We start from the raw sequence: 24,137 nt of genomic DNA, 5'->3' as shown, positions 1-24,137 counted from the left end.
GCATTGCACTGTGTGACCGCACCGCTCTCCGATCAGAGGGCATCTCATAGCCACTCCCTCGATTACGTCTTTGTGTTCACACGCATGACGAGGTAACCCGTGCACCAGGTTCTCACAGCTGTGATTTTAAAACGAAAAAAGTTAACAACCTCTAGGCTTGAGCATCGCTGATCTGGCTTCAGTTTTCTGTCTTCATGTCCCACAGCTAAATCACAGGGCGGAGTAAAACAGGATGTAAGCTGCGGACGACTTGACAGAGGAGGTGGAGATTTCTGCCACCTCGTGGTCGTCAAACTTGTACCAGCGCTGCTTGGTGGCGTTCTTACAGTACCCGGTGTAATGGCCGCCATCTAATCCCCCGTAGTGGTTCTGGCAGAGGAAAAGAAGAAGGTTAAGCTTAAGTGTTAAGAGCTAGAAAATACTTTATTACTTTACATTTTGTTTCATGGAAGATGATTTAGCCCCAAATCCCATTTAATTTTTCTATTCTACTTACAGAAACTCCATAGAGACCGTATCTCTTCAGGGTTTGTTTGGGTCCAATAACGTACTGAGCCAGGTCCAGACTGTCGAGAGAAAAGTCTACGGTTGTCTGCAGCTTCTGCTTCCATCTCCCCTCGTATGAGAATCTGCAGGGACACAAAGGAGGAGATCACAGATATAAGTCAAGATTAAAGATTGGATCTTTCAGTCTCAAAATGTTATTTGAAAATTGCATACATGGATTTAATAAAGTTAAACAGACCGTTTTAAGTGCACCAGGAGAATGGGTGGGACTTTCCAGATCTCCAGTTTCTTGGTGGAATCTCTGTGGGCCTTGCAGTGTCTGCAGAACACCTTGTTGTTGTCCGTCAGCTTCTCTTCCTTGGAGAACAGCCTCAGACAATCCTGCCAAGAAGCAGCAAACATTTCAGTATAACAATTTCTGACAAGTTCAAAGCTTTTCAGAAACTCCAAAACAGAACGCTCCTGCCACACTCTTTGATGCACATGTTTACTGACGGTCTGACCTGCAGGGAGCACTTGCTGGTGGAGGCCAGAGGCAGAGACAGGTACATGAAGGTCTCAAATGTCCGTGACTTGCGATGGCAGGTCAGACACTGCACGGTGGACTTGAACTGCCCCTGGAACAGCGCTACGATGATGGACTCGTTCAGCAGCTTGTGTTTGCCCCAGGCCATGTCGGCTGCCGCCTGATCGTCCAGATGGTCGTTTTCCTCCTCCTTGTACCGCTTCCTGTTGTCCGCCTGACCCCAGAGACGGAAAGACAACAAGATGGTAAACAGGAACAGGTGCAGCTTTAGGTTGGAGCTAAGCCTCTGTTAACGAGTGACGGCAGATATCGAATAAACTGCTCATAACTGTAGTTCTAACGTGTGTGTTTAACAAATTTGTATTCAGCATCCGTCTAATCTTGTTCCCTTTCATTAACATGCAGTTCAGCCGGTTCACTCTCAGTATAAGAGGCAGGGAGATATGAAAAGACAGCAGTTAATTAATATCTCATCAATTAGACTGACTGAATTATCAAGTAGCCTGAAGAGGGCAGAAAATGGGCAGTGATGGGGGGGGGGGGTCTGATGGTCTGAACATCACACAGAAGGGACGTGATGAGATGGAGAGAGAGTGTCATGGTAGATGCACGTCAACGGCTGATACACACCTCAACCTTAAGTTTAAAAGAGTGAAGAAAAAAAAAAAATAGTAAAATGGTCTTATAATAATTATCTAACAGCTTAACACCCTTCCCTGTGAAAAATGTCTTTGAAAGTGAGAATAAAATAAAGTAAATATCAAGCTAGTAAAGTATTTTTTTGTAAATCATAGAATTTAGTCCTTTCCCCCATTCGGATGCACATGAAGCCGGTAACGATCAGTCGATACAGGCGATGAGGCACGTCTTGGGTCTACATGCACAGAGGCTCTGACGGAGCAGCAGACCAGACAGATGCAGACACACCACACTCACACTGCTGCAGGAGGACCAAGGACACACAGCTATTTACTTACTCTCTAATTTGCCATCAAAATGAAACCCAGTGAAAAAACAGAAAGAGGGAAAATAATACTAAGTCCTTATTGTTAACAGGCAAATGTGCAACAACATACAGGCGTGGTAGAAGGCAAAAAAGCCATACTAGAGGACTGAATTACTTAATATTTACAGTAAATTGTATTTTTAAATACAGGGTGAGTATTAGTTTACTTTGCCCCAAGCAGATCTTTTTGAGACTTTAGTTACTGGAGTACATGTCCTTGATTAGCAGGACATATCAGTGTGCACGCTACCTTGTTCAGGTCCTCGTGCAGCCCGTCCATGAGGAACAGCAGCAGCTCCTGGGAGTCCTGCTGGTCGTAGCCAGCAAACTGCTCGTTGATCTTGCCTATGGTGATCTTGAAGTCTCGCGGGCTGATGCACTTGTACAGACCGGACCACAGCGCCTTCATGATCACGCCAAACTCCTCTGCCACCTCCCCTTTATGACCAAGGATGTTGTACCTGGCAGAGGAAGACATCAGAGCAAGATATGTTCAACATCTCCCCTCACAGATCATTCTTCATTGGAATGTAGTTCCACCTCTCTGGGCCCTGACCTGTTGATGTCCTCCATGTAGTAATTGTTGTTGAAGTACTCAGCCATGGCCGGGGTGTTACACAGACACTGCAGGATGGAGTTCATGTAGCAGGTGTTTCCGAGGTTGCGAAGGCCGGTCAGTGACGTGCCCTGACCTCCAAAAGTAGGATTCAGGCTGCGAATTTTTGCAGCTGACGGCCGCGTAATCTCCACTTTAGAATAGACCTTAGCATTGACAGGTCTAGAGAAAAGAACAGAACAATGAGAAAGACTACCAGACCAATTTAGGAGTAATATTGAACAGACTGCAGCACGGGGTTATTCTTATAGATTTCAGAAATAGGACATTGTCTAAGTATCAGAGTGGCTGGAAAATCCAGCCACTCTGATACTTAGAGTTTTGATCAATATGTATATGTTTACCCACCTAAATCTGACGCTTAGATTACATATTACTATTGTTTCACCTGAATCTAAAAAACGTTATCTTGTGAAACAGGCTCTACTTATATAAATACAGCAGTTTAACGGCTGTATGACGACCCAAACAGGCTACGTCCACTTTTTTCCTCACCATCTAGACATTTCTCATAAATCATTAACCTGCAACCAATCCCAACAGTGAGAGCGACCTACACTCCCACAGATTAGCAAAGTGAGAAGAAGATTCAAAATCTACCCCAATAAAAAGAAAACAATAAATAAATGCTTCATCTATGATTATGTTGTGAGCTGTACCTGCTCCACTATGGAGCTAAATTCATGATAAATCTTAACAAACACATTTTTTTTACAAATTTCCGACCATTCACATTTAACAAACTTCTGCATTTTGTTTTCTGTAATACAAAATGTACCTGAAAAACAAATACAGTACACATTTTGAATAAATTATGATTCAGATACAAATATAATACATAAATTAAATAATAAAAAAAAGTTGAATCATCGGTCAATCATATATTTTTACAGAGGCCTTTTTAGATTATAATAACATAATATACAGAGGTTTATTATCAGTGCTGTGTCTGGTTGGATAGAGAAGTCACGCATGGGCCTTACTTGGTTTCTCTGTTGATGGTGGGTATGACCGCAGCGACGGTCGGGGCGGAGGCTTTCTTCTGGGCCTCCTCTCTCAGGTCCTGGCTGATGTCAGGGGAGGAGTAGGAGCGTTTCAGTTTCGACTGTTCCCGCTCGCCGTCAGTTTTGGTATCCTGCTCAGCTAGTCGTGGCGGTTTCTGTTTAGCTGTTGGCGGAGTGGAGGGTGGGGTCTGTGGAACCGTGACCTCAGGGGGGTACAGGTGCACGCGGTTGGTTGGAGAATGGTAGTATCGGTACGTTCCAGTAACAGTGTCAAGGAACTATGAAGAAAAAAAAAACATTAGGTGGAAACTAACAATCATTATTTAATTAAATTATTATTTCTCAATTTAAACATGTGGTACCTTCATCCAGCCATCTGGAAGGCCTGGTACACTCCTGCCCATCTCTTCACTCCGTGCTCTAGTCAGGGGCTCCCTCTGTGGCACAAACACACAAACGCACTCTATTTAAAGTTCTCAACACAAATATTGACCTATAGCGTATTCAACATGCATTTATGTTAGTGATGAAAACTGATAGTCGTTTTAATGACTCCCAGAGGAGAAGACAGAGAGAGAGAGCAGGCGAAGCAGCGGGACAACATGGGCTGATGGGTGAGCCTTAGAGAGCAACTGAAAGTCATGCGATGTAATAAAATTAACTATTACATTTGGTAAACACACAACATGCAAATGTCTGGTGTAAAGGGGTTGTTACATCACACGATCTGATAAAGAATTGTCCTCTGGGCTCTTCTAAATAAATGAGTACTAAGAAAAAGTTATTTCAGGTTGTGAGATCATTTTGATGGATGTTGTACAGACAAGGTGCGATTATGTGGATATGTGGTCTCATTGTTTACATGACGTCAAAAGGATTTCATGTGTTTACATTTTGTCACAGACCTAAAACACTAAGTATGGAAAATCAAGGGTTTCATATAATCCCTGTTGCATGATTAAGTAAAATGCTTAAGCTGCCTTTAAGACTCTGTGGTGAACTATCAATGACAGAAACCAGGACTCACCTTAATTTCACTAACAAGGTGGTTGGGAGCAGGTGAATCCAGAGACATGCTCTTCGAAGGTGTGTCAGAGTTCGGCTCCTTTGCCCAGGTCCTGTTCTCTTTGTCTTCCTCTTCTTCTGCCTTTTGCCTTTCCAGTTTCTTTTTCTCCTGATGCTTCGTCTCATCTTCTTCCTTTTTCATCGTCTCACTCGCCTCTCTTTCTTTCAGCTCCTTCTCTTTCTGTTCCTTCTCCCGCCTCTCTTCCTCTAAACGCCGCACCTGGTTGCGTTTCTCCTGCTCTTGCTTTGCCTTCTCCATCACTGCCACCACCTCCGAGTGAATCTGACTTTGCTCCTCCTTAGACAGAGAATTGTTGGGCATGAAGGATGGTTTGCCTGTGCGGTCAGGGACAACGGGGCCATTCAGGCTGGAGTCCTTCGCTGAACCGTTCTGGCTGGGATTAGGCTCGTCTGACACCTGGACAAAGGGTTTCTTGGCACGGTCAAACTAGGGGAAAGAGAATGAGAGGGTAAAAGATAGCATGAGCGATGTTTAGACACTCTTTGAGTAGGTTTTGTATACTTCAAAAGGTTTGTAGTCATCAATGTTGATAAGATACCTGTGGAAAGGCTTTGGCTGATGCAGGTGACTGGCTGGATGGGCCCTTTTTATTAAGGTCCGGACCAGAATCAGTGGACACATTGACGTGAGAATCGATAATGTCTGGCAATGCGTCGATAACCATGGAGGTTTTAGATGTTGGGGGATCTGCTGGTGTCACACCATTCACCAACACAGGACCTGTGGCTTCCGGAGGCTTGTGTATGACTTCAGGCTCTGGTGGAGTCGGGGATGGGGGTTTGGGTTCCTCTAGGGACGGGTAGCTGAAGTTCACTGTTAACACATCAAATAAAATACAAAAATGAAAATAACAAAAGTACTTTATTCGAGAAAATAGAGACTCAAAAGACTGTGTGAGCCAAAGCCTTTTTCTCTGAAATGCTTCTATGAAATCTCAGCTGATTGTCGATGCGTCACTGGCAGGAGGCAAGGGGATCAGTTTCAAAACATTAGCATAGTGTAGGACATCAGGTTCAGAAATACAGTCAATACCAGCAAACACATGTTTATTCACAGAAGCCACATTAGTGCTACTACTGACCAGGGTCAATAAAGATTGTGTGATACTCACACTGAGGGAGGGTGTTGGGGATATTCTGTCTGGGGGGCCGAACTTTAGCGTTGGTTGTGTACATGGGGTAAAACAGCAGCCAGTTCTCGTAGCCGCCCTCCAACACCAGTGGTTCACTACGCAGGATGGTCCTGCTGTCCCACTGAGGAGTACACAAACACATTAGTGGATCCTGAGGGAAAGTCACACGAAAGTCGCAAATGGCAAACCACACACACACACGCACACACACACACACACACACACACACACACACACACACACACACACACACACACACACACACACACACACACACACACAGACACACAGACACACACACAGACACACACACAGACACACAGACACAGACACACACAGACAGACACACAGACAGACACACAGACCTTGTAGAGTGCATCTTTGAGGCTCTTCAAGGTGGTGCCCAGCTTAAGGTCAGTGACAGAACTGAACCAGTCCAGCAGGACAATATAATCCACAAATCCTCGCTGCCTCCAAAGCTCTTTGGACACATCCGGTAGCTTTGTCTCAATCTGAGTCACGGTGATTCTGAAAAGTCATGAATCCAGTTCAGAAGTCAGGTTTAGACGTTCCAACCATTTAAGAAAGGAAAAGAGATAAGACATAAACTAATATCATAAGTCAAAAGCGATATCAGAAATTACACAGCGAGTGTCAGGTGAAACAATCATGAAGCCAATTCTCCAAACCCCTTCCTCACCCTGGGCTAATGGCCTCCTCAGGCACGCTGATGCAGTTCTGCACTGGGACTTGAATGTGGGACTCCTCAAAGTTTGTGTGGCTGCGAGCATCCATCACGATTATGGTAATCGTCTGATCCTTCATCATGTGGAACAGTTTCTCAGCTGTGATCCCACCAGCTGGCACCGCAGCTGTCGGATAAAGTCAGAAATTTAACACCAGACAAAACAGACTTCAATGGTTTGAGAGTAAACATGACATCAGGAGATTTCTCTGATTTTAGGATGATTTTCACCAATATGTCAGAAGTATGTTTACTAAACTCTTTGTTTGTTATTCTGCTTACCCTTTGAGGTTGCATTCTTCAGCTCATTCTTCTCTCCTTTTACCTGATGTAAAGACATGAGAAATTGTTAATACATTATCAATATTGATTTGACTGATTCCACTTGGCATCCCTTCTATCATTATTGTATAAAGTAGATTATTATGATTACGTTTATATAATCCTGATATTATGTAACTTTCAAATGGGTTTCAGGGGGTTTGATTGTGTCTCATTGGAAAAAGCACTCAAACACAAAACAACCAACCATATGATTATTAAATAATATGCAAATAAATTAAAGTACACTCACAAACATGACCATTTATTCCTGATCGGATGTTTCTACCTTTTTGCTGTCCTTCTTGTTTGCTGATGAAGCTTTCAGAGACCCTTGACCACCATCTTTCTCTGTCATTTCCTCTTTTCTTCTCTTTTCCTCTTGTCTCTCCTTCTCCTCCAGTTTTTTACGAACCTCCACTTCCTCATACCTATTTAGAGATGTATGGATTTGATGAGTTAAACAGATACACACTTATGTTCTGATTATCTTGCTACTCATACATGAATGAGGTGCATAACCAGAGCCTCTAACCTGAGTTTAAGACTATCAGCTAGCTTCTCAGCTTCTTCGATGGCTTTCTTGAAGCTGTTTTGCCCAAGCATGGTCATGAAATAGTCCTATGGAATAGAAAAAAGTTCTTAGAAATAACTTGCAGTAACATCAATAGAAATAGTGCTGAAGAATTTTAAATTTCACAATCATTAACTACTATACCGGCTGCTCCTTGAAGTCTGGTCGTTTCTTGATGATGTCATATACTGTTAAATACTTCATGTACATCACATAAGCTTTCTCCTCATCTCGGTTCAGACGGCACTCCTCCGCCGCCTTGAAGATTTTGCAGGCACTCTGAACATAGCTGCAACACAGATAAATAAAAATAAACCTCCATAACAATGAGGTTGTTCAAGTTTGACTAGACAATCTCTTTCCTTCACTTAATAATGCTAGAAAAGCAGCGACACTGATGTCACCAGAGGACTGGGCAATAAAATAATATCACTAATTATCACAATATAATTTTTATTAATGGCAATATAACAAAGACTCATATATTATATATGGGTATAAAGTTTATGCGTTGAGCGAGCATAATGAGGAAGTAAAACACAGAATTGATTTACCTAAGATTTGTGAAGCTAGTGCACTGTGTGTTTGGCCTGTGGTGCGCTGGTTGCATGTTTATTCAATATTGAACACATCATGTGCCTTAATTGCACAATATTCGACTCTGTACTTTCTTGAGGTCTTAAAATTACACATGCCAAGCGGGAAGCTGATAATAAGGAAACGTTTAAATGGCAACCTTCACTCAGGAGTAACAGTTAATCTGTTAATTTAGAATAAATAACTATGTCATTCATCATGCAAATTATCAATTGAGTAAATATCTTTTATCCTGATATCAGTTTTAGCCACATCGCCCAGCTGTATAGACCCAGTCCCAGCGTTACCTTCTGGTGCTCGTCTTGTCCGGCTTGATCGCTGCCTTTTTGTTGAGGTCTCCCAGAGACGTGGACAGGTACAGGTCTCTGACCCCGTTGGACACGGCAGGCATCTTAGCGGTTGTGTTCGGTCACAGGCGGGCAACCGTCAGTGATGTGCAGCAGCTCCGGACATCTCTGGAAACTATGAGGTAAACAAACACATCCATGTATTCCTGCTGTAAATATCATCCACCAGTGATTAGCATTAGCATTGAGTTAGTGTTTAGCTTATAACATCATCAACAAGGTCTCGGCGTTAAGGAAAAGAGAGGTTCACTGTCAGGCAGCATCGAAATAGAAAAGACAAGAAATAAGACACGTTCAGATAAAAACATGACAGCGATAATAAGGCAGATTTAACCAAGTAGCTCTGACTGTTAGCACATTAGCCAACTCCAGTTAGCTTGTGGCTGCAGTTAGCCTTAGCAGGACATGTCAACAACATTAAGAAAACAAATTTAAACCGTTTAATAGCAACAGACTCCAGTGACAGGTCAAACCATAATATACTCACATAAACACAATTCAGCTAATCAAATGTTAGCGTTGCAGCTAACTAGCTCGGTTAGTTAGCATGCAAGGTTCTCACGCAGTTAAACGTCACAGTTAGCTCCTGTGGGCTATTTAACAACAGCACAGGTAGTCGCGGTTGTAATCGCGTTCACCAGGAGATATATCATCTAGAAATAACGCATAGTCATGCGTGTACAGTCCACCTGCTTAACGAGATAACGACACCATCGTAAAATACCTTTTACTGATGCGTTGCTGACACTTAAGCTACTTTTTGACAGCTACTTCCTGATTCCTCCTTCCTCTTCTTCGTTCCTAAGCTTCGGCTGCAGCTGTTCTTCGTGTTGAAACACCGCCACCTACTGGAGGTTAATTTCTTCCACCTTGACTCCTTTTTTTTAAATGGTCTTTTTTTCTTTTTTGATTACTATTTAATTTGATTTTAAAAGATGAACAGAACAATAGACAATATACTTCGGGTTGTATACAATACCATACAGAAAAAAACAAGCCAGGGGTGTTGTACTATAAACATATAAACATATAAACATATAAATATCATTTAGAATTCAAAGCTGTAAAAGCCTTTTTGTTGGATGATTGCAAATTAGGCTCAAGTTCTTTTATTGCTTTTGCTATACAAACAATATCACCCCTATCTTTTTTACGGCCTTGCCCACTTCCTGTAGCACATATCTCCTGTATGCTGTCCCCGCATGTTGTTGACAGTTCTTTACATTGTTTACCCAATACCACTCAATGTGTTGCATAAATGTTGATTTGTCCTGTTCAAAGTCTTTGTCTCGGGTGTCATTCTGATGAGTCCAAATGTTGCCTGTTTTTGTTTGCTTTGTTTTATGTATAAATCGAAATGGTGGTATAACATTAACAAAATCTAGGCCCCTGAACATGTGCATGTTTCAGTGCATGGAGAACCTTACACTTTAAATCCATTGCCACCCCTGAGCAAATGTTACAGTGTATCTGCAGTGGTTATTTTTGTTCATCTGTAAAGAAGTATTTCTACTCTCTTTATCCTCTTGAGGATTGGAGGGGGTCTGGAGTAAATCCTAGCTGACTTTGGGCGGAAGATGGGGGACAGTTAACCACTGTATCATGCAATATTCACACCTACATTCATAACCCGACCAATTTAGAGGCTCTAATTAACCAAAACCTTGGACTGTCGGGGTAGGAAGTCAGAATACCCAGATAAAAACCCACGTAGACACAAAAAAGTACATGCCAAGTCACACACAAAAGTCTCGAAGTGTTCAAGCCACCGAACATTCTGTTCAGTATCCCGAAAAATCAGTTTTAAACTGCATAGATATGTTAATTATCATCTTTTTCGGGTATAGCACTTTCAAAAGCACAATGTGAACAAAGTGCATAACCACAGCAAAGCAGCTGGCAGTTTTTCTCAGTGATATACCTTTTGACACACTGATTTACAGACAGTCTCATCACCAGTGTGTCTCTTTGCTCCTGTCATGTCAAACTAATTGTCCAAATCCTCTTTGTTTCTGACTTTTGGCTTCAACTATCAAGCCCAAGGGTTTTTCTTTGTGATACGCTGATGTGATGTTGATATCCTGAGCTCATTTGAATAAAAGCAACAGAACACGATCCATCATGAAGCACTCGGACTTTGATGTCACAAGCTCCAAATGCACAAATTACCGTTAAGCCTCCTTTCATCTGACTCTAAGACGTAATGGCACAGAAGGAGCACAATAGCCACTGTGTGTTCTGCTCCACGTCACGTAACGCTCGTGTGTATTATACCATACACACACACACACACACACACACACACACACACACACACACACACACACACACACACAAACGTACCATTACTCATTAGGCTTCCTGCCTTCAGTTTCATCAAAAGTCTGCGTGGCAACAATTGCTCGACGGATATAAATTAAGCTCAACTGTGATTCAGAGGACTCACAAGAATAAATGTCCAAATCATGTTTGTGTATTAACATAAAGTTTAACAATGGGATCCTTTAACAGCAAACTTGGGCTTGAGCCATGTCACAGTTTGAACTCAATGAAAGGAACACAGTGTGATACGGTGGTGAATGAATGTGTCTGTCAATGAATCAATTCAACTGCAGTAACACACATTTACTATTTTATAACCGTCCTATAAACCAGATTATCACTCAGCAGAGCAAACACCTCCGCCAAGGCCCTTTAACTCAATCAAGCTGAACCAAACTTCACACACTCACATATCAGGGCCCTTAATGTACCTGATATTTTTCCTCAAGGTCCATGAACTATTTCCTGGAGGAAACTGTGAAAGCAAAATTGTTAAGAAAGTGAAAAAATATCTGATCCAGAACTAAACCGATATTTAACGGGTTCTTCTCTGACCTTCCTCCAAGTTTCATGGAAATATGCTCAGTTGTTTTTGATTAATCTTGCTTACAAACAAACAGACTGTGGGCGGAGACATTACCTCTGTGGTGGAGGCAATAACATCTACGTTTATAAAAATCTGAACTCTCAATATGAATGAAAAGGAGTACAGTTGAAATGTTTTAAAGCTTTATTACTTTCACTGAATCAATATCTCAAAATCTCTCTCGGCACCGATGTGTGCTCAGCGTGTTTGAACTAACCTTGGATGTTCTCCGTCCAACCACTGGCTTCCCCCAGAGAACCGGAGGAGATTCAGCACACGTCGAGCACAATGCCCAGCAAAGAGCAGAGTGTGTGAACAGTCCAGGTGCTGCTCCTGTTATTGTCGGGCTTTGAAAGGCAGAGATAAGCCGTCACATAGATGTGTTTGTCCTCATCATCCTCTTACCTTTGACTGTGTGTTCATTTGTTTAGTAAAGAGTCTTCAGCCAATGCAAATACTGGTTTAACAGTCACCCTCTGTAAAGCGTGGAGGCAGGATGAGATGGAGACAGACACATATCTACCTCGAAAAGCAAGTGTGGTTTCCACATTTTCATCTAATTCTCGGCAAAGACAAAGATCACTGGACTGGCCTTTGTCTATTTCCTAAAATGTGACACCCAGAGAGGTCACTTTATCAATATATATATAAAATTACAAAGAAAGATTAGTGGAAAGTAAAAAAATTAGGTTTGTTCATCCTTATGCTCACTAATTAACTCATATATTTCAGTGGTAGTGGAGGAAGTAATCATATTCATTACAAATAACATTCACACATTTAAATTTACACTATATACGATGCATCAGTGTTTTAGTATTTTAATTTATGAATTGGAGCGATAGTTTTATCCTCTTTTAATACAGGTTTATGGCTCCAGTCGGTTCCCAAAAAAGAGTGGGACCCCAATTAGGGGAGAGCGGGGTAATGTGAGACACCCCCTGTATCTAGGCAACAGAACACATTTGTGGGCATGTGACCATTATGTTTTCAAGCCCCTCCCATTCCCCCCTTGCCATGAAGGAGAAGTTGGTGCTGGTGCTGTGGAAAGTATGTTTTTTCACAAAAATGTGTTTTTTGCATGTAAAAGTAAATTTTCTTGCTTTGAACTTAATCAACCGTTGTGTCAAAACAAATTGAATCAGGTAGAAAAACTTATATCATACATGTTGGTGAACTTCCAACATATAAAACCATGTGATTTATGCTAGCTGAAGATTAGCCTGAATTGCTAAGAGATGTTGTTTTTTCCAAAACGGTGGCTGTGGGGTAAAGTGGGACAAATGCTGTGAAGCACAATTTAAGTTTAGTCTTAAACATATTTTAGTGTTATATTACATTATATATGTTTTATTTTTAATGTCATAAACATTGTAGAAAAGCCATCATGCCAAGAAACTATACACCAGGAAGAGAAGCTGGGGCCAAACAGCCCTCGCAGAGATGGAGAATGCAGCCGCTGAGGTCATGCAAGGAAAGAAGTCCTTAAGAAAAGCTGGAAGGGATAGAAATATTGATAAGACAACCCTCAAAAGATTCATAGAGAAAAAGAGAAAGGGGAAGTAAAATCAGTAGCATGGGGTGCAGTAGCTGAGGTAAAGAGAATATTCACAGGTGAGATGGAGGAGGAGCCAAACACTTAAACAACTAGTTGACCAGTTCCGTGGCCTTGCTCCAGTTAAGAGCCGTGAACTGGCATTTGAATACGCAGAGAAAAACAATATCCCTGTCCCTGCCAATTGGACAGAGAAACAATGTGCAGGTAAGCTAGGGTTTGCAAGTGATCACATGAATCATAATAATCATAAATGTGCTTAATTGACCAATTCCCATGAATCTGTCCAATATTAGTGGTTGTCAATCTAGCTGTCGGGATTTTAACTATTACAACATGTGTTGTTATGGTAGTTTTAAAGTGGAAAAAGTAAGTGGACCACTTTACCCCGTAGCTGGGGTAAAGTGGGACACAAGACCACTTTTTTAAAAACAGTCATATTTTCACTGCCCTTTGTCCTGAAGACATTCTGATCATTTCCATTGCTAGAAAACATCCTGAATTAATGGGAAATGTGTAAATTTGACTGATTTATCATTTTAGCTCGCCTAGAGGGGAGCAAATGTAAAAAATTTCCCACATTACCCCGCTCTCCCCTACCTAATTGGTCTAAAAGTACAGATTGCTTTAGTATTTGTTTTGAAGTGTATAGTTACTGTTAAAGTTACCCCTGCCCACCCCACCCCTGTAATGCACTGCACTGGGCATGAGGCCTTGGTTGGATACTATAATGACCTGTTATGCATCAATAGGTCTTTTTTTACAGCATAATAATATTAATAATAATAATTTTTAATAATAATAATAATCTCAGAAGTTGACGAGATATAGCAAAAATATTAGAAAACATGACTGTACATCTTACATTCGAGTTTATATTGTGAAATATTGTAATACATTTGAGAAATAAATTGCTGCATTATGTCGTGATAATAAAAATTATAACACATTTGATTCATAAAGAGCTTTTAACACTCCTGAAAGATACTTTTACTTTATTACTTTTTTTGACAGGGACAGTACATGTTAATAACATTTCTGTAAATAAGCAACAGGTTTTAAGTAAAAGCAACCAAAAACCTAAAACTAATTAAATACATAATCCACATCATAGTCACATATCTAAATATAAAATACAAATATTTATAACATGTATAACAAATACATACATAAATCTATATTTTCAACCCATCAAAAGTATTTCTCTCATGTGCAAAGAAACTGATTCACAAACACTTACACAACCGATATGTTGACCTGTAATGGTGAACACAGAATAATACCACTGAGATATGAGTTAATAAACCATTACCACCAAAGAGAAGTAAATATTTACAACAAATGTGAAATGAGTGGGTGAACAATTCAAATGATGGAAAGAACATGCGGGGGGGCATTTCTTTAGAGGTTCAAATGCGTCAGCACTTCAGGGCGTGTTCCACTCAGCAGGGTCTATATAGGTCTGTGATCTATGCCTCTGAACACACCAAGCATCTCTGCGGCCACGAGCTCTCATCCTTAGAAACAAAATGCAGGCTGAGGAATACAATCGCAGAGGTAACCTTCCAGATTTCTGTTTGACTTCATTGACTCAGTTTGTCATTTGTCATCTGAGCTGTTCTAGTGTCTGTTTGTGATCAGGTAAGGAGCTGGTGGACTACATCACACAGTACCTGGGCTCCATCCGGGAGAGGAGGGTGATTCCAGATGTGAAGCCTGGCTACATGAAGGAGCTTCTCCCTGACGCGGCGCCTTCAGAGCCCGAGGACTGGGAGAGCATCTTCAACGACATCGAGAAAGTCATCATGCCGGGGGTAAGTTCCTATCCTCAGCCATTTTGAATCTATAGCAAGCAAGCAAGCAATCTATTTACTTATCTTTTTATTCCCCTGCAGGTGGTTCACTGGCAGAGCCCTCACATGCACGCCTACTACCCCAGTCTGACCTCGTGGCCCTCGATGCTCGGGGACATGCTGGCCGACGCCATCAACTGTGTGGGATTCACCTGGGTGAGGAGACACAAATCACACACATCTCTCTCTTCTTCTTCTTCTTCTTCTTCTTTTTCTTCTTCTTCTTCTTCTAATAATTATAATTAGTGCTGCGATCATTAATAACACAATTTTATCTATAAATATCATGTCTTTTAATGAAAAAAACATTATTAACATGAATGACATAATTATAACAACATCTGTTTCAGGTCTCTTTCCCTATTCCCAATTTATCTTTAATTTGAAAGGGCTTAACCTCACTATGCAAAGTGCCTTGAGACAGAGTATGCGCTATACAAATAAAAAGTGAATTGATTTGTATAAATGATGAGTGTGTGTGTGTGTGTGTGTGTGTGTGTGTGTGTGTGTGTGTGCTGGTTTTGCACAGGCCTCCAGCCCAGCGTGCACAGAGTTGGAAATGCATGTGATGGACTGGTTGTGTAAAGCACTGGGGCTCCCCTCCTTCTTCCTGCATCACCATCCTGACAGCAGAGGTGGAGGCATACTGCAGGTTCCTGACACCTTCATCTCTTTAAAAAAAACTTCATACTGTAGTGTCTGTGGTTACAGGGAGCTTATTATCTCCCTCCTCTGCGTAGAGCACAGTCAGTGAGAGCACCCTCGTCGCTCTGCTGGCTGCCAGGAAGGACAAACTGCTGCAGCTGCGGTCTGAGCTCGACCAGGACGTGGACGACTCGGTCCTGAACGCCCGACTGGTGGCTTACGCTTCAGATCAGGTCAGTGTCACTGCCTCTTTTACGATAACTTCCTGTCAGTCCGATGAAGTGGAACTGATTGATTATTGACTGCTTTTATAGGCCCATTCCTCCGTGGAGAAGGCCGGTCTGATCACTCTGGTGAAGATCAGGTTCCTGCCCACGGATGAGCAGTTGTCTCTGAGAGGAGACGTCCTGAAACAAGCCATACAGGAAGACAGGAGGATGGGACTGGTCCCTTTCATGGTGCGTAAGTGACACTGAAGGATGGATGGCTATCATGAGGGTGGGGGGGTGGAAAATCGGAGAATATGCCTTTAAATTTAAAGGCATATTCTCCGACTAGAAAAACCTCTCCAGCTCTCTCAGATCTACTACTAATTTTTATTTATCTTGCAACAACCTGCTCCTGCTTCTAACTGATAACCGACTACTTCTATTCTGTGTGTAAGAAACTGGAACTTATTTATAACTTATGTGTAGGTGCATGGGCGTGTTAACGTAAATGTGTAAAGCTTTAAAAGGGTAGGTGTATACCTTTTGCTAGTATTTACTTTATATTTACAGTATATAACTTGACATCTGTGGGGAACTTGTGGATGTGACTGGGTGTGGCTCATCCTGGTTTAAATATGTACTAGTGTGTTCCTGTAATTTTTGTATATTTGTCTTATCCCGATGGGTTTATCCAAACAATAAACTTTAGCTTTCTTAACAGTCTAATAGGGGAATATATGCAATGACTTTTACCATTAATGTTCAAGCAAAACCACGAAAACAACTAAAAAAACATCATTAAACATTAATTGTGTATGTTTTCAAGAAATAATTAAAACCATGTTTCTGTCCTGTTCAGCTTTGTGCAACTTTGGGAAGTACAGGAGTGTGCGCCTTCGACAAGCTGTCTGAACTGGGACCAGTGTGTACGTCTTCAAATTTAATAGTTTTTTTTACAGTAAAACATTGTTTATCTTCCGTTAACATGTTCTGTGAGTAACATTGCATTATTAAAACCTTTATCCAGGTGCAGAGGAGGCCCTGTGGCTCCACGTTGATGCTGCGTATGCCGGCTCAGCGTACTTCTGTCCCGAGCTGCGCTGGTCGCTGGAGGGAATCGAGTTTGCTCACTCGTTTGTCTTTAACCCCTCCAAGTGGATGATGGTCCACTTTGACTGCACGGCCTTCTGGTGAGTAGGAACAGGTCCAAATCTGTGCCGTGAAAATTGGCCGATAACAAATAAACATTATCTATGAACGAACATTTGAAATCAATAACGGATAAATCTCTGTTGGTTGATAATATGGTTGAACTCTGTTTTCTCAGGGTGAAAGATAAATTCAAGCTGCAGCAGACCTTCAGTGTTGATCCAGTTTATCTCAGACATGAAAACTCCCTGGCAGCCACTGACTTCATGGTGCAAGTCTTCACCAAATTAAACATTAAGCTATTTATAAATGTTCTGATTTTAATATCGCTTCACATTCTCTGTTGTTCTCTGTTGCTCAGCATTGGCAAATTCCCCTCAGTCGACGTTTCCGTTCTCTCAAGCTCTGGTTTGTCATGCGCTCCTTCGGGCTGAAAAACCTTCAGGCTCATATCAGACATGTGAGTGGTGCTCAGTTCTATTTACAGTGTTTTATGGCAGAAGTCCAACATCTTCAAACAAGGGAGTTAGTACAAAGTTTGTTTACTGTAGAGAAATTACGTTAATATCCTCAGGTCATAAATCCTGTTTTTCAGAAGGTTCAGAATTTACATGTGTGTTTTCTCTGTGTTGTTTCAGGGGATTGAGATGGCAAAGCTCTTAGAGTCGCACATAAGGAGTGACCCACATTTCGAGGTTCCGGCTGAGAGGCACCTCGGTCTGGTCGTCTTCTGTCTGAAAGTATTTATAACCATTTTGAAATATCAATGCAGTGAGCTATGAAAAGTTTTCTCTTTGTTGAGCAACATGTCTTTCACTGGCTTATCATTACAAATGGTCCAGTCACACCTTGTTCAAAGGTGAACTACTTGAATAGGTTTAACCTTGATGCCTTGGCCCTGCAACATATTGTGAATTTATTTTTCAAGGGAGGAAATGCTTTGACCCAGGAGCTGCTGAGGAGACTGACCCGGTCAGGCAGCATGTACCTCATCCCCGCAGACATTCACACCAAACGCATCATCCGCTTCACAGTGACCTCACAGTTCACTACCGCAGAGGACATCCTGAAGGACTGGGGTGTCATCTCCAAAATGGCCTCCACCCTTCTGGCGGAGACGCAGGGTCTGAATAATGCGGACCAACCAAAGACAGGGGAAGACGAGGTGATTGTGGCAGAAGCGAACCAGGACCCAGACTCGGCCACCAGGTCTGATGAGAAGGAGGACGCTGCGTCCAGGCTGGACAAAGCTCAAGTGGAGCTGTGGATTGACAAGGCTTGGAACCGACCCAGGAGAACGATGCGTTCTCTCAGCTGCAGCAGCGAGCCTCTGCCCTACACCTGCACAGTGTCTGGCTATGACTTCGACACTCGGCCCAGTCTTAAAGATGCTGCCGGGGGCCTCCCCACGCCAGCCACACCAGGATCCGGGGCCATGTACAAGATCCCAGAGATGCCTTCAAATCTGGTGGGTAAACAGGTCCTGAAGAAGCTGACAAAGTTCTACAGCGTGCCCAGTTTCTGCAACCCGTGGGTGCAGTGCGGTCGGCACCAGCTGTGCTGCCCCTTGAACGTTTCACAAGTCGCTCAAAAACACTTGTCCTCGAGCTGCAGGAGAATGAACTGTATGACGTCTTCTCCCGTGGCCATCACAGCTCCCTCTCCGAATCCACTGGAAACCGCCTCTGCCCCCAAGCTCCTGTGAGGGTCCTCAGTGTACAGCAGCTCACATCCTGTGTTTATAACCTATAGCAACTCACCGCTGTTTCGGTGCAGTCGCTTCTCGGTAAATGCACAATCACTACCTTCCATTGTCCCTTGTGTTTTCAAAATCTTTATTAAAATTTACACAAACATGTCTCTAGAAATGTTTCAAGAATTCAATTTTCATATGTCACAGTATTGCTCACAAACAGGTTATTTAGCATTATTCGGCCTCCTGCAACACATAAAACGAGCAAATGTGCTATTTGATGTTGACAGTCAAATAATGAAGCTGGAGGTCATCAGAGCCGGTTTCTTCCCTCTGCGATGGCGCTGTACATCTCCTGAGTCATGGGTACGTAGCCTTCACTGTCCTCCAGGAAGAACAGAGGATCGCTGATGAGGGCGGGGTTGAAGCCCTCCTCCCCCAGCTTCACCTTCATTTGCTTAAATGTCCCAGTTACTACCAGCGAATTCTGCCAGAGCGAAAATAAAGGTCAAATTATGTGACACAGTTATGAATTTGCTTTATTATAACCTAACGATTAAATCCAGCAGCAGCTCACCTGTATGCGAATGAAGCGCGGCCTTGCGTAGCTGGGGAGGAAGTTTTTGACGTGTTGATATGTGGCTTTGCTGTCAAAGTCCATGTTTTCCTTCAGCTTTAGTGCAGCCATTCCAATTCTTCCCTCATGTCCTTATCAGTCAAGGTCAAAGGAAAAAAAGAGGATGAGAGTATAAATACCTCTGTGTTCAATAATGTGGCAAAGTCGATTCAAAAAAAGATTGCAACAGTTGATTAATAGACATGTTAAAGGTTAAAAGGGTCAATAGCCTGATGCTTTTACACATTTGTATTTTTGAGATCCCTGTTTTCACACTATCAGGTATAATGATTATTTCCTTTATAAATCTAATGATGTAGTTATTACCTGGCACCTTCACACCATAAACATTAGCCTCCTCAATGCAGTCCACCATGAGCAGATGATCTGCCACCTCTGTGGTCGCCACATTTTCTCCTTTCCACCTGTACGAGATGACAGCACGTTATATCGTATGTTTTACTTTTTAAAATAATTTGTCTTTTGCTTTGGAACTGGAACAGAGATTAATTAGATACAAGCAGGAAATATACTTTTTTTCATTTGTAAAAAACAGTGAAATAAAGATTTATAATGAAGAATCATAATTTTAACAACTGAAGAGTAGACAAGGGAATCAAATATTGAAAACTAGTACAGCAGTGTAAGAAGCGTAATCTGTTCCTGGATTTACACTGCCTTGCTGTTGAAATTCAGTCAATCAGACAGAGCCTATTCAGTTCAGTAAAAAAAAAAGAACATGGCTGAAGGCAGGCAAGAGACAAACAGACAGAGGGGAAATCTAACTAAAGTAAATAAAGCAAACAGAAAATAATAGAACATCCAGGCAAATGAGAAGTGGACACACAAGGACCTGAACACACTGAGGACGAACCAGGCCAAATTAATACGTAAGATTTAAAGCAAAAAAGGAAGCGGGTCCTAACAGACACTTGAGAACTATAATTCCAAAGTTAAAGAGCCCAAGCAGGACGGATTATCACAGGACTTGGTGGACGGATGTGGTATCGGTCAGGGAACAAGCCATTGCATTTTTGTGAGGATCTGGATCAGGGGGGCGCAATCCTGGATTTTTATTAAACTTTTTCCCCCGCTATTTTCCTGGATCATAAATCATTAATCTTGATGAAAACAATCAGGTACAGGTACTTAGATACAAACTGACACTTATGAGTGTGTGTATTTTGGTTCAGCTTGATTGAATTTAAGTCTAAAGACATGCAGATTCATTTAGGTACATTGGAGACTCTAAATTGACTGTACGTGAAAGGATGAGCGGTAAATATAAAGGACGGATGGTTTGGTAGTATATATGAGTAGGTGAAATATGGTGCCGTCTGAATTTAAGGGGACTGCCTCTGCACATGCAGAGGTATGTGCTCCTCTGAGTGCCATTCCAGTTCAGTTAGTTTAATCCACAGACCTGAAAGTGTCTCCAATACGATCTTGAAAGAAGACAAATCCCTCGTTGTCGATCTTCAGCAGGTCGCCGCTGTTAAAGTAGAGGTCGCCCTTCACAAAGACGTCCCTCAGCTTCTTCTTCTCCGTCTGCTGCGTGTTCTTGGCGTAGCCGATGAAAGGCGTTTTTTCTCCAATCTTCACCACGAATAAACCGGTCTCTCCTGCGGGGAAGAAAACATCAAGCTCAGAATACGTATGGGTGAAAAACGTCGAAAAGGGTAAAGGGTCAGAAAAAGCCCCATAAGTCCTTGGAGATGACTGGCTCACCTTTGGGGACGTCAATACAGAATCCTCTGGCGTCTCGGACAGGCTCCTCCTTCTCTGTATCGTACCTTATGAGTTTATACTTATATCCCATCTGAAAAACAGTTTAAAGATGAATATGTTTACCTCTATCACCCCTCTCCCTTTAATATTGGTCAGCGTAAAACACATTAACATATGGATCGGATCTGGATCAGAGAGCAGATCCAAACATCTTTCATCGATTTCTTTAACATAGGGGATTTTAGGATGATAGACCATTTTGAAAAGTTTTCACAGATTTCTCAGAAAAGTGTGAAATGAGAAAAGAAAAATTCTGATATGTAATGAAAATAAAATGCGGTTTCAAAAGGGTACTGTTGGGCCTTGGTGGTGGTACGTGCTCCACTGAGTGTCACTCTACATGAACATGTTTTCATCACATCTCACAGCTCCTCAAGTCTAAATTCTAATCTAAATTCGGACTGTTGACAAATTGAATTTGCTCATTCACCTTGCTGTGCTAATAAAATAATAAAATATTTTTACCTTGTGTAGAAAATTCTCTTTGCCAATAGCTCCAATTTTTCCAATGTAGTTGACAAACCCAGCGTTTCCCTCGGTCGCTCCGTAGCATTCAATGATACTAATGTTCCCAAATCTCTGCAGGAACTCTTCCCAGGTGTCGGCCCTTATCCCGTTCCCCATGGCCAATCGGACTTTATGATCCCTGTCAACGTCTTTCTAGAGGAGAGGAGTGAAGGAGAACAGGGAGTCTGGCTGCATGCTTCAGTTGTATACCATTAGCAACACAACTTAATGTGTGATATTTACCTTCGGTGTGTTGCACAGGTAGCGCATAATCTCTCCTATGTACTGAATGACTGTCACGTTGTACTTTCTACAGTCGTTCCAGAACTGCGAGGCGGAGAATTTACGTCTCAAAACAACAGTGATCCCTGGAAAACAAGGAGACACACACTTCAGTATATGACCTATTAAACACTGGCTGAGGGCTCAGTGAGGCCTGCAAACCTGTGAACTTTGAAATACAAAGAGGGTAAAAGCCAGAGCGTACTTCAGGTCATGTACTTGTTAGTTTAACCTAAAATAACCTCAATGCCATCAACAGGACGCGGCCTATAAACCATGTTGTGTAGCTTTATGAATATTCTGCGCAGCACTCTGTTAAGTGTTTTATGGGAAATACTGGATTACCTTTGTCTATGGCTCCACACAGTCCCATCAGAAAGCCCGCGCTGTGGTAGAGGGGCAGGTATATGTAGATGATATCGTCCGGGCGAACGCCAGAGATAGTGTGAATGAAAGCTGTCATCCATAATCTATCGTGGTTGATCACAGCAGCCTTGGGAAGCCCTAAAAGACAAACACTTTAGTTTTATTGTCTTGATTGGATCATTCAAGGCCTAAGCTTTTAACGCAGATAAGGATTCAAGGTGAGATAAATCCCTCAGATCACCTGTGGTTCCTGAGGTGTAGATGTACAGCGCAGGACTCTTGAGGGTAACGTTGGCCCTCAGCTGAGGGGACAGAGGCTGGTCTGAGGCCTGCTGGATTTTATCCAAGAGGCTTTCGATGCCCTCCACATCGCACTCCTCACTTAAGATGAACACACGGACACCCTGCTGGTTCAGGGTGGGCAGCACCTCCTCCACGGCCCCTCGTAGGTCTGAGACACACAATGCAAAGGGAGTGAGAGGAAATCGACTGAGTGAGAGTTACAAGGAGTTCAGCTGGTTCTCAGTTGATCTTCATAACCTTCACCTGGATCGATGATGAAAACATCCACTGACATCAGCTTATTGCAGATATATTGGATTTATCGATTCGGCTCATCAATTAACAATTAGCTACAATACTGTAGAGTAACCTCCACCGAGGACGTTATGTTCTCTTCTTTGTTGGTTGGTGACAGGACTACGCAAAAAGTATTTTTTTCAATTTCAATGAAGTATCAGGCATGACTCAGATAATACACTCAGTTCAAATCATGGATGTCGAAACATATGATTAAACTGGCTCCACCAGTTCAGAGATTTGACTGAGCACATTGTTTGTCTCTTTATGGGCGCAACAACAAAAGCACTGTCTTCAAGCACATTGGAACTCTCTTTCAAATGTTTCATCTAAATCCAAATCCAATACAATTGAAGTCTCTGGTGACCACTTCTTCAAGCAGAGAGACACCCCAGGAGCAGTATGGAGGCATTTAACATTTTGAAAAGTTGTCACCATTTACTTCAGTTGTGCTGCATGGATTTGGCTGCAAAGCTTTCTACCCCTGAAACTCCAAAAGTGGTTTATGGACTCAAATACTTCACCCATCCCCCCATCGGCATAGCAGTGAGTAGATAATCAGTGCATTTTCATTTACTGTGGGTGAACTATCCCTTTAAAGTCCCTTTTAAATGCCATCATAAGCTTGCATGACACGTTTTCCTCTCAGTGCAAGCAACAGACAAACAAGAGAAGAGAGAGTGGCACAGATGTCCTCATCTCACGGAGGTCGGTGCGTCTCACCAGCAGCAGCCACCAGGACCTTGGCCCCGCAGCAGGAGAAGCAGTGCAGCAGGGACTTGGACCTGATGTTGCAGTTGAGCAGAGAGGCCGTGCAGCCCAGTTTGGTCACAGCCAACCAGGTCCAGACGAAGTGCGGCTCGTTGCCCGCGAACAGAGCCACCGTGTCCCCCTCCTTCAGGCCGGCGTGCTCCTGCAGAGCCCTGGCCAGTCGGTTGCTCTCCCTGTCGGCCTCACGGTACGTGTACGAACTCCCCTCGAAAACGATGAAGTTCTTCTGCGGCTGCGTCGCCACGTTTTCCAGAAAACGATCCAAAACGCTGTGGAAAGGTTTCTGCTTCTTGATCCGGCTCATGCGTAACGCGATCTGGAGCGAGGTGACCGCGAAACACAGATCTGCCCAAATGTATCGGTTCCTCGCGAAAAGCAAAAAGGGCCAAATTGCCAAAAACGTAAAAATGGCGTATAAAAGCATTTTAAGTTTTCTGCAGGAACGCGTCGTTCCCCCGCTTCCACAAAGAGTCCTGGAAAGCTTGCGCAAAGATCAGCTGGATCTGGTTTTGCAGTTTACAACTATTGAACTTTGGGCTGTTTTCTTCTGCAGGGGAGTAACAAGAGAAGGGTGTGTCGTAAGAGAAACCCAAATCACTTGGAGCCAACGTTTATAAGCCGTTTATAAGAGAAGACTCTGTTTCCTTCACAGGAATTAGAAAAAAGTTTAAATGTATTCACTATATTGGACTGACACACACACACACACACACACACACACACGCAGACAGTCCCGGGTGCAGTGTGTGCTCCC

At 42.5% G+C, this 24,137-nt stretch overlaps 3 protein-coding genes across 10 annotated transcripts; 1 reads left to right on the top strand and 2 right to left on the bottom strand.

Moving 5' to 3' along the window:
- Positions 1-104: 104 nt before the first annotated feature.
- Positions 105-11,724, bottom strand: usp8 (ubiquitin specific peptidase 8). Of its 7 annotated transcripts, none has more exons than XM_053419775.1 (19): positions 11,588-11,724; positions 8,403-8,577; positions 7,663-7,807; positions 7,480-7,565; positions 7,234-7,375; positions 6,906-6,948; positions 6,579-6,750; positions 6,244-6,406; positions 5,858-5,999; positions 5,285-5,559; positions 4,687-5,172; positions 4,022-4,096; positions 3,639-3,937; positions 2,596-2,817; positions 2,290-2,500; positions 1,011-1,247; positions 746-888; positions 497-629; positions 105-369 (listed from the first exon to the last, which is right to left on the bottom strand). In XM_053419775.1, exons 2-19 carry the CDS (start codon positions 8,504-8,506, stop codon positions 211-213), a joined length of 3,237 nt encoding a protein of 1,078 aa, XP_053275750.1. In that variant the 5' UTR covers positions 8,507-8,577; positions 11,588-11,724; the 3' UTR covers positions 105-210. The 7 variants fall into 7 exon arrangements, with proteins under 7 accessions (XP_053275750.1, XP_053275769.1, XP_053275728.1 ...); XM_053419794.1 differs by having other exon boundaries at positions 8,403-8,570; positions 11,588-11,723; XM_053419753.1 differs by lacking the exon at positions 11,588-11,724 and adding an exon at positions 9,187-9,373.
- Positions 8,184-18,975, top strand: hdc (histidine decarboxylase). Of its 2 annotated transcripts, XM_053419803.1 has the most exons (13): positions 8,184-8,266; positions 8,358-8,584; positions 14,567-14,739; positions 14,821-14,934; positions 15,308-15,430; positions 15,519-15,656; positions 15,738-15,881; positions 16,492-16,558; positions 16,660-16,822; positions 16,960-17,050; positions 17,143-17,241; positions 17,420-17,521; positions 17,710-18,975. In XM_053419803.1, exons 3-13 carry the CDS (start codon positions 14,650-14,652, stop codon positions 18,484-18,486), a joined length of 1,908 nt encoding a protein of 635 aa, XP_053275778.1. In that variant the 5' UTR covers positions 8,184-8,266; positions 8,358-8,584; positions 14,567-14,649; the 3' UTR covers positions 18,487-18,975. The 2 variants fall into 2 exon arrangements, with proteins under 2 accessions (XP_053275778.1, XP_053275777.1); XM_053419802.1 differs by having other exon boundaries at positions 8,194-8,584.
- LOC128437602 (long-chain fatty acid transport protein 2) lies at positions 18,600-24,132 on the bottom strand. Its single transcript, XM_053419804.1, has 10 exons — positions 23,336-24,132; positions 22,275-22,484; positions 22,013-22,171; positions 21,629-21,753; positions 21,344-21,538; positions 20,819-20,909; positions 20,514-20,712; positions 19,418-19,515; positions 19,052-19,182; positions 18,600-18,961 (listed from the first exon to the last, which is right to left on the bottom strand). The coding sequence occupies exons 1-10, from the start codon at positions 23,805-23,807 to the stop codon at positions 18,788-18,790; spliced, it is 1,854 nt and encodes a 617-aa protein (XP_053275779.1). The 5' UTR covers positions 23,808-24,132; the 3' UTR covers positions 18,600-18,787.
- Positions 24,133-24,137: the final 5 nt, after the last annotated feature.

This window comes from Pleuronectes platessa, chromosome 1 (genome assembly GCF_947347685.1).
Source record: "Pleuronectes platessa chromosome 1, fPlePla1.1, whole genome shotgun sequence".
NCBI classification, from domain to species: Eukaryota; Metazoa; Chordata; class Actinopteri; order Pleuronectiformes; family Pleuronectidae; genus Pleuronectes; species Pleuronectes platessa.
This window is presented reverse-complemented; position numbering and strand designations above follow the sequence as displayed.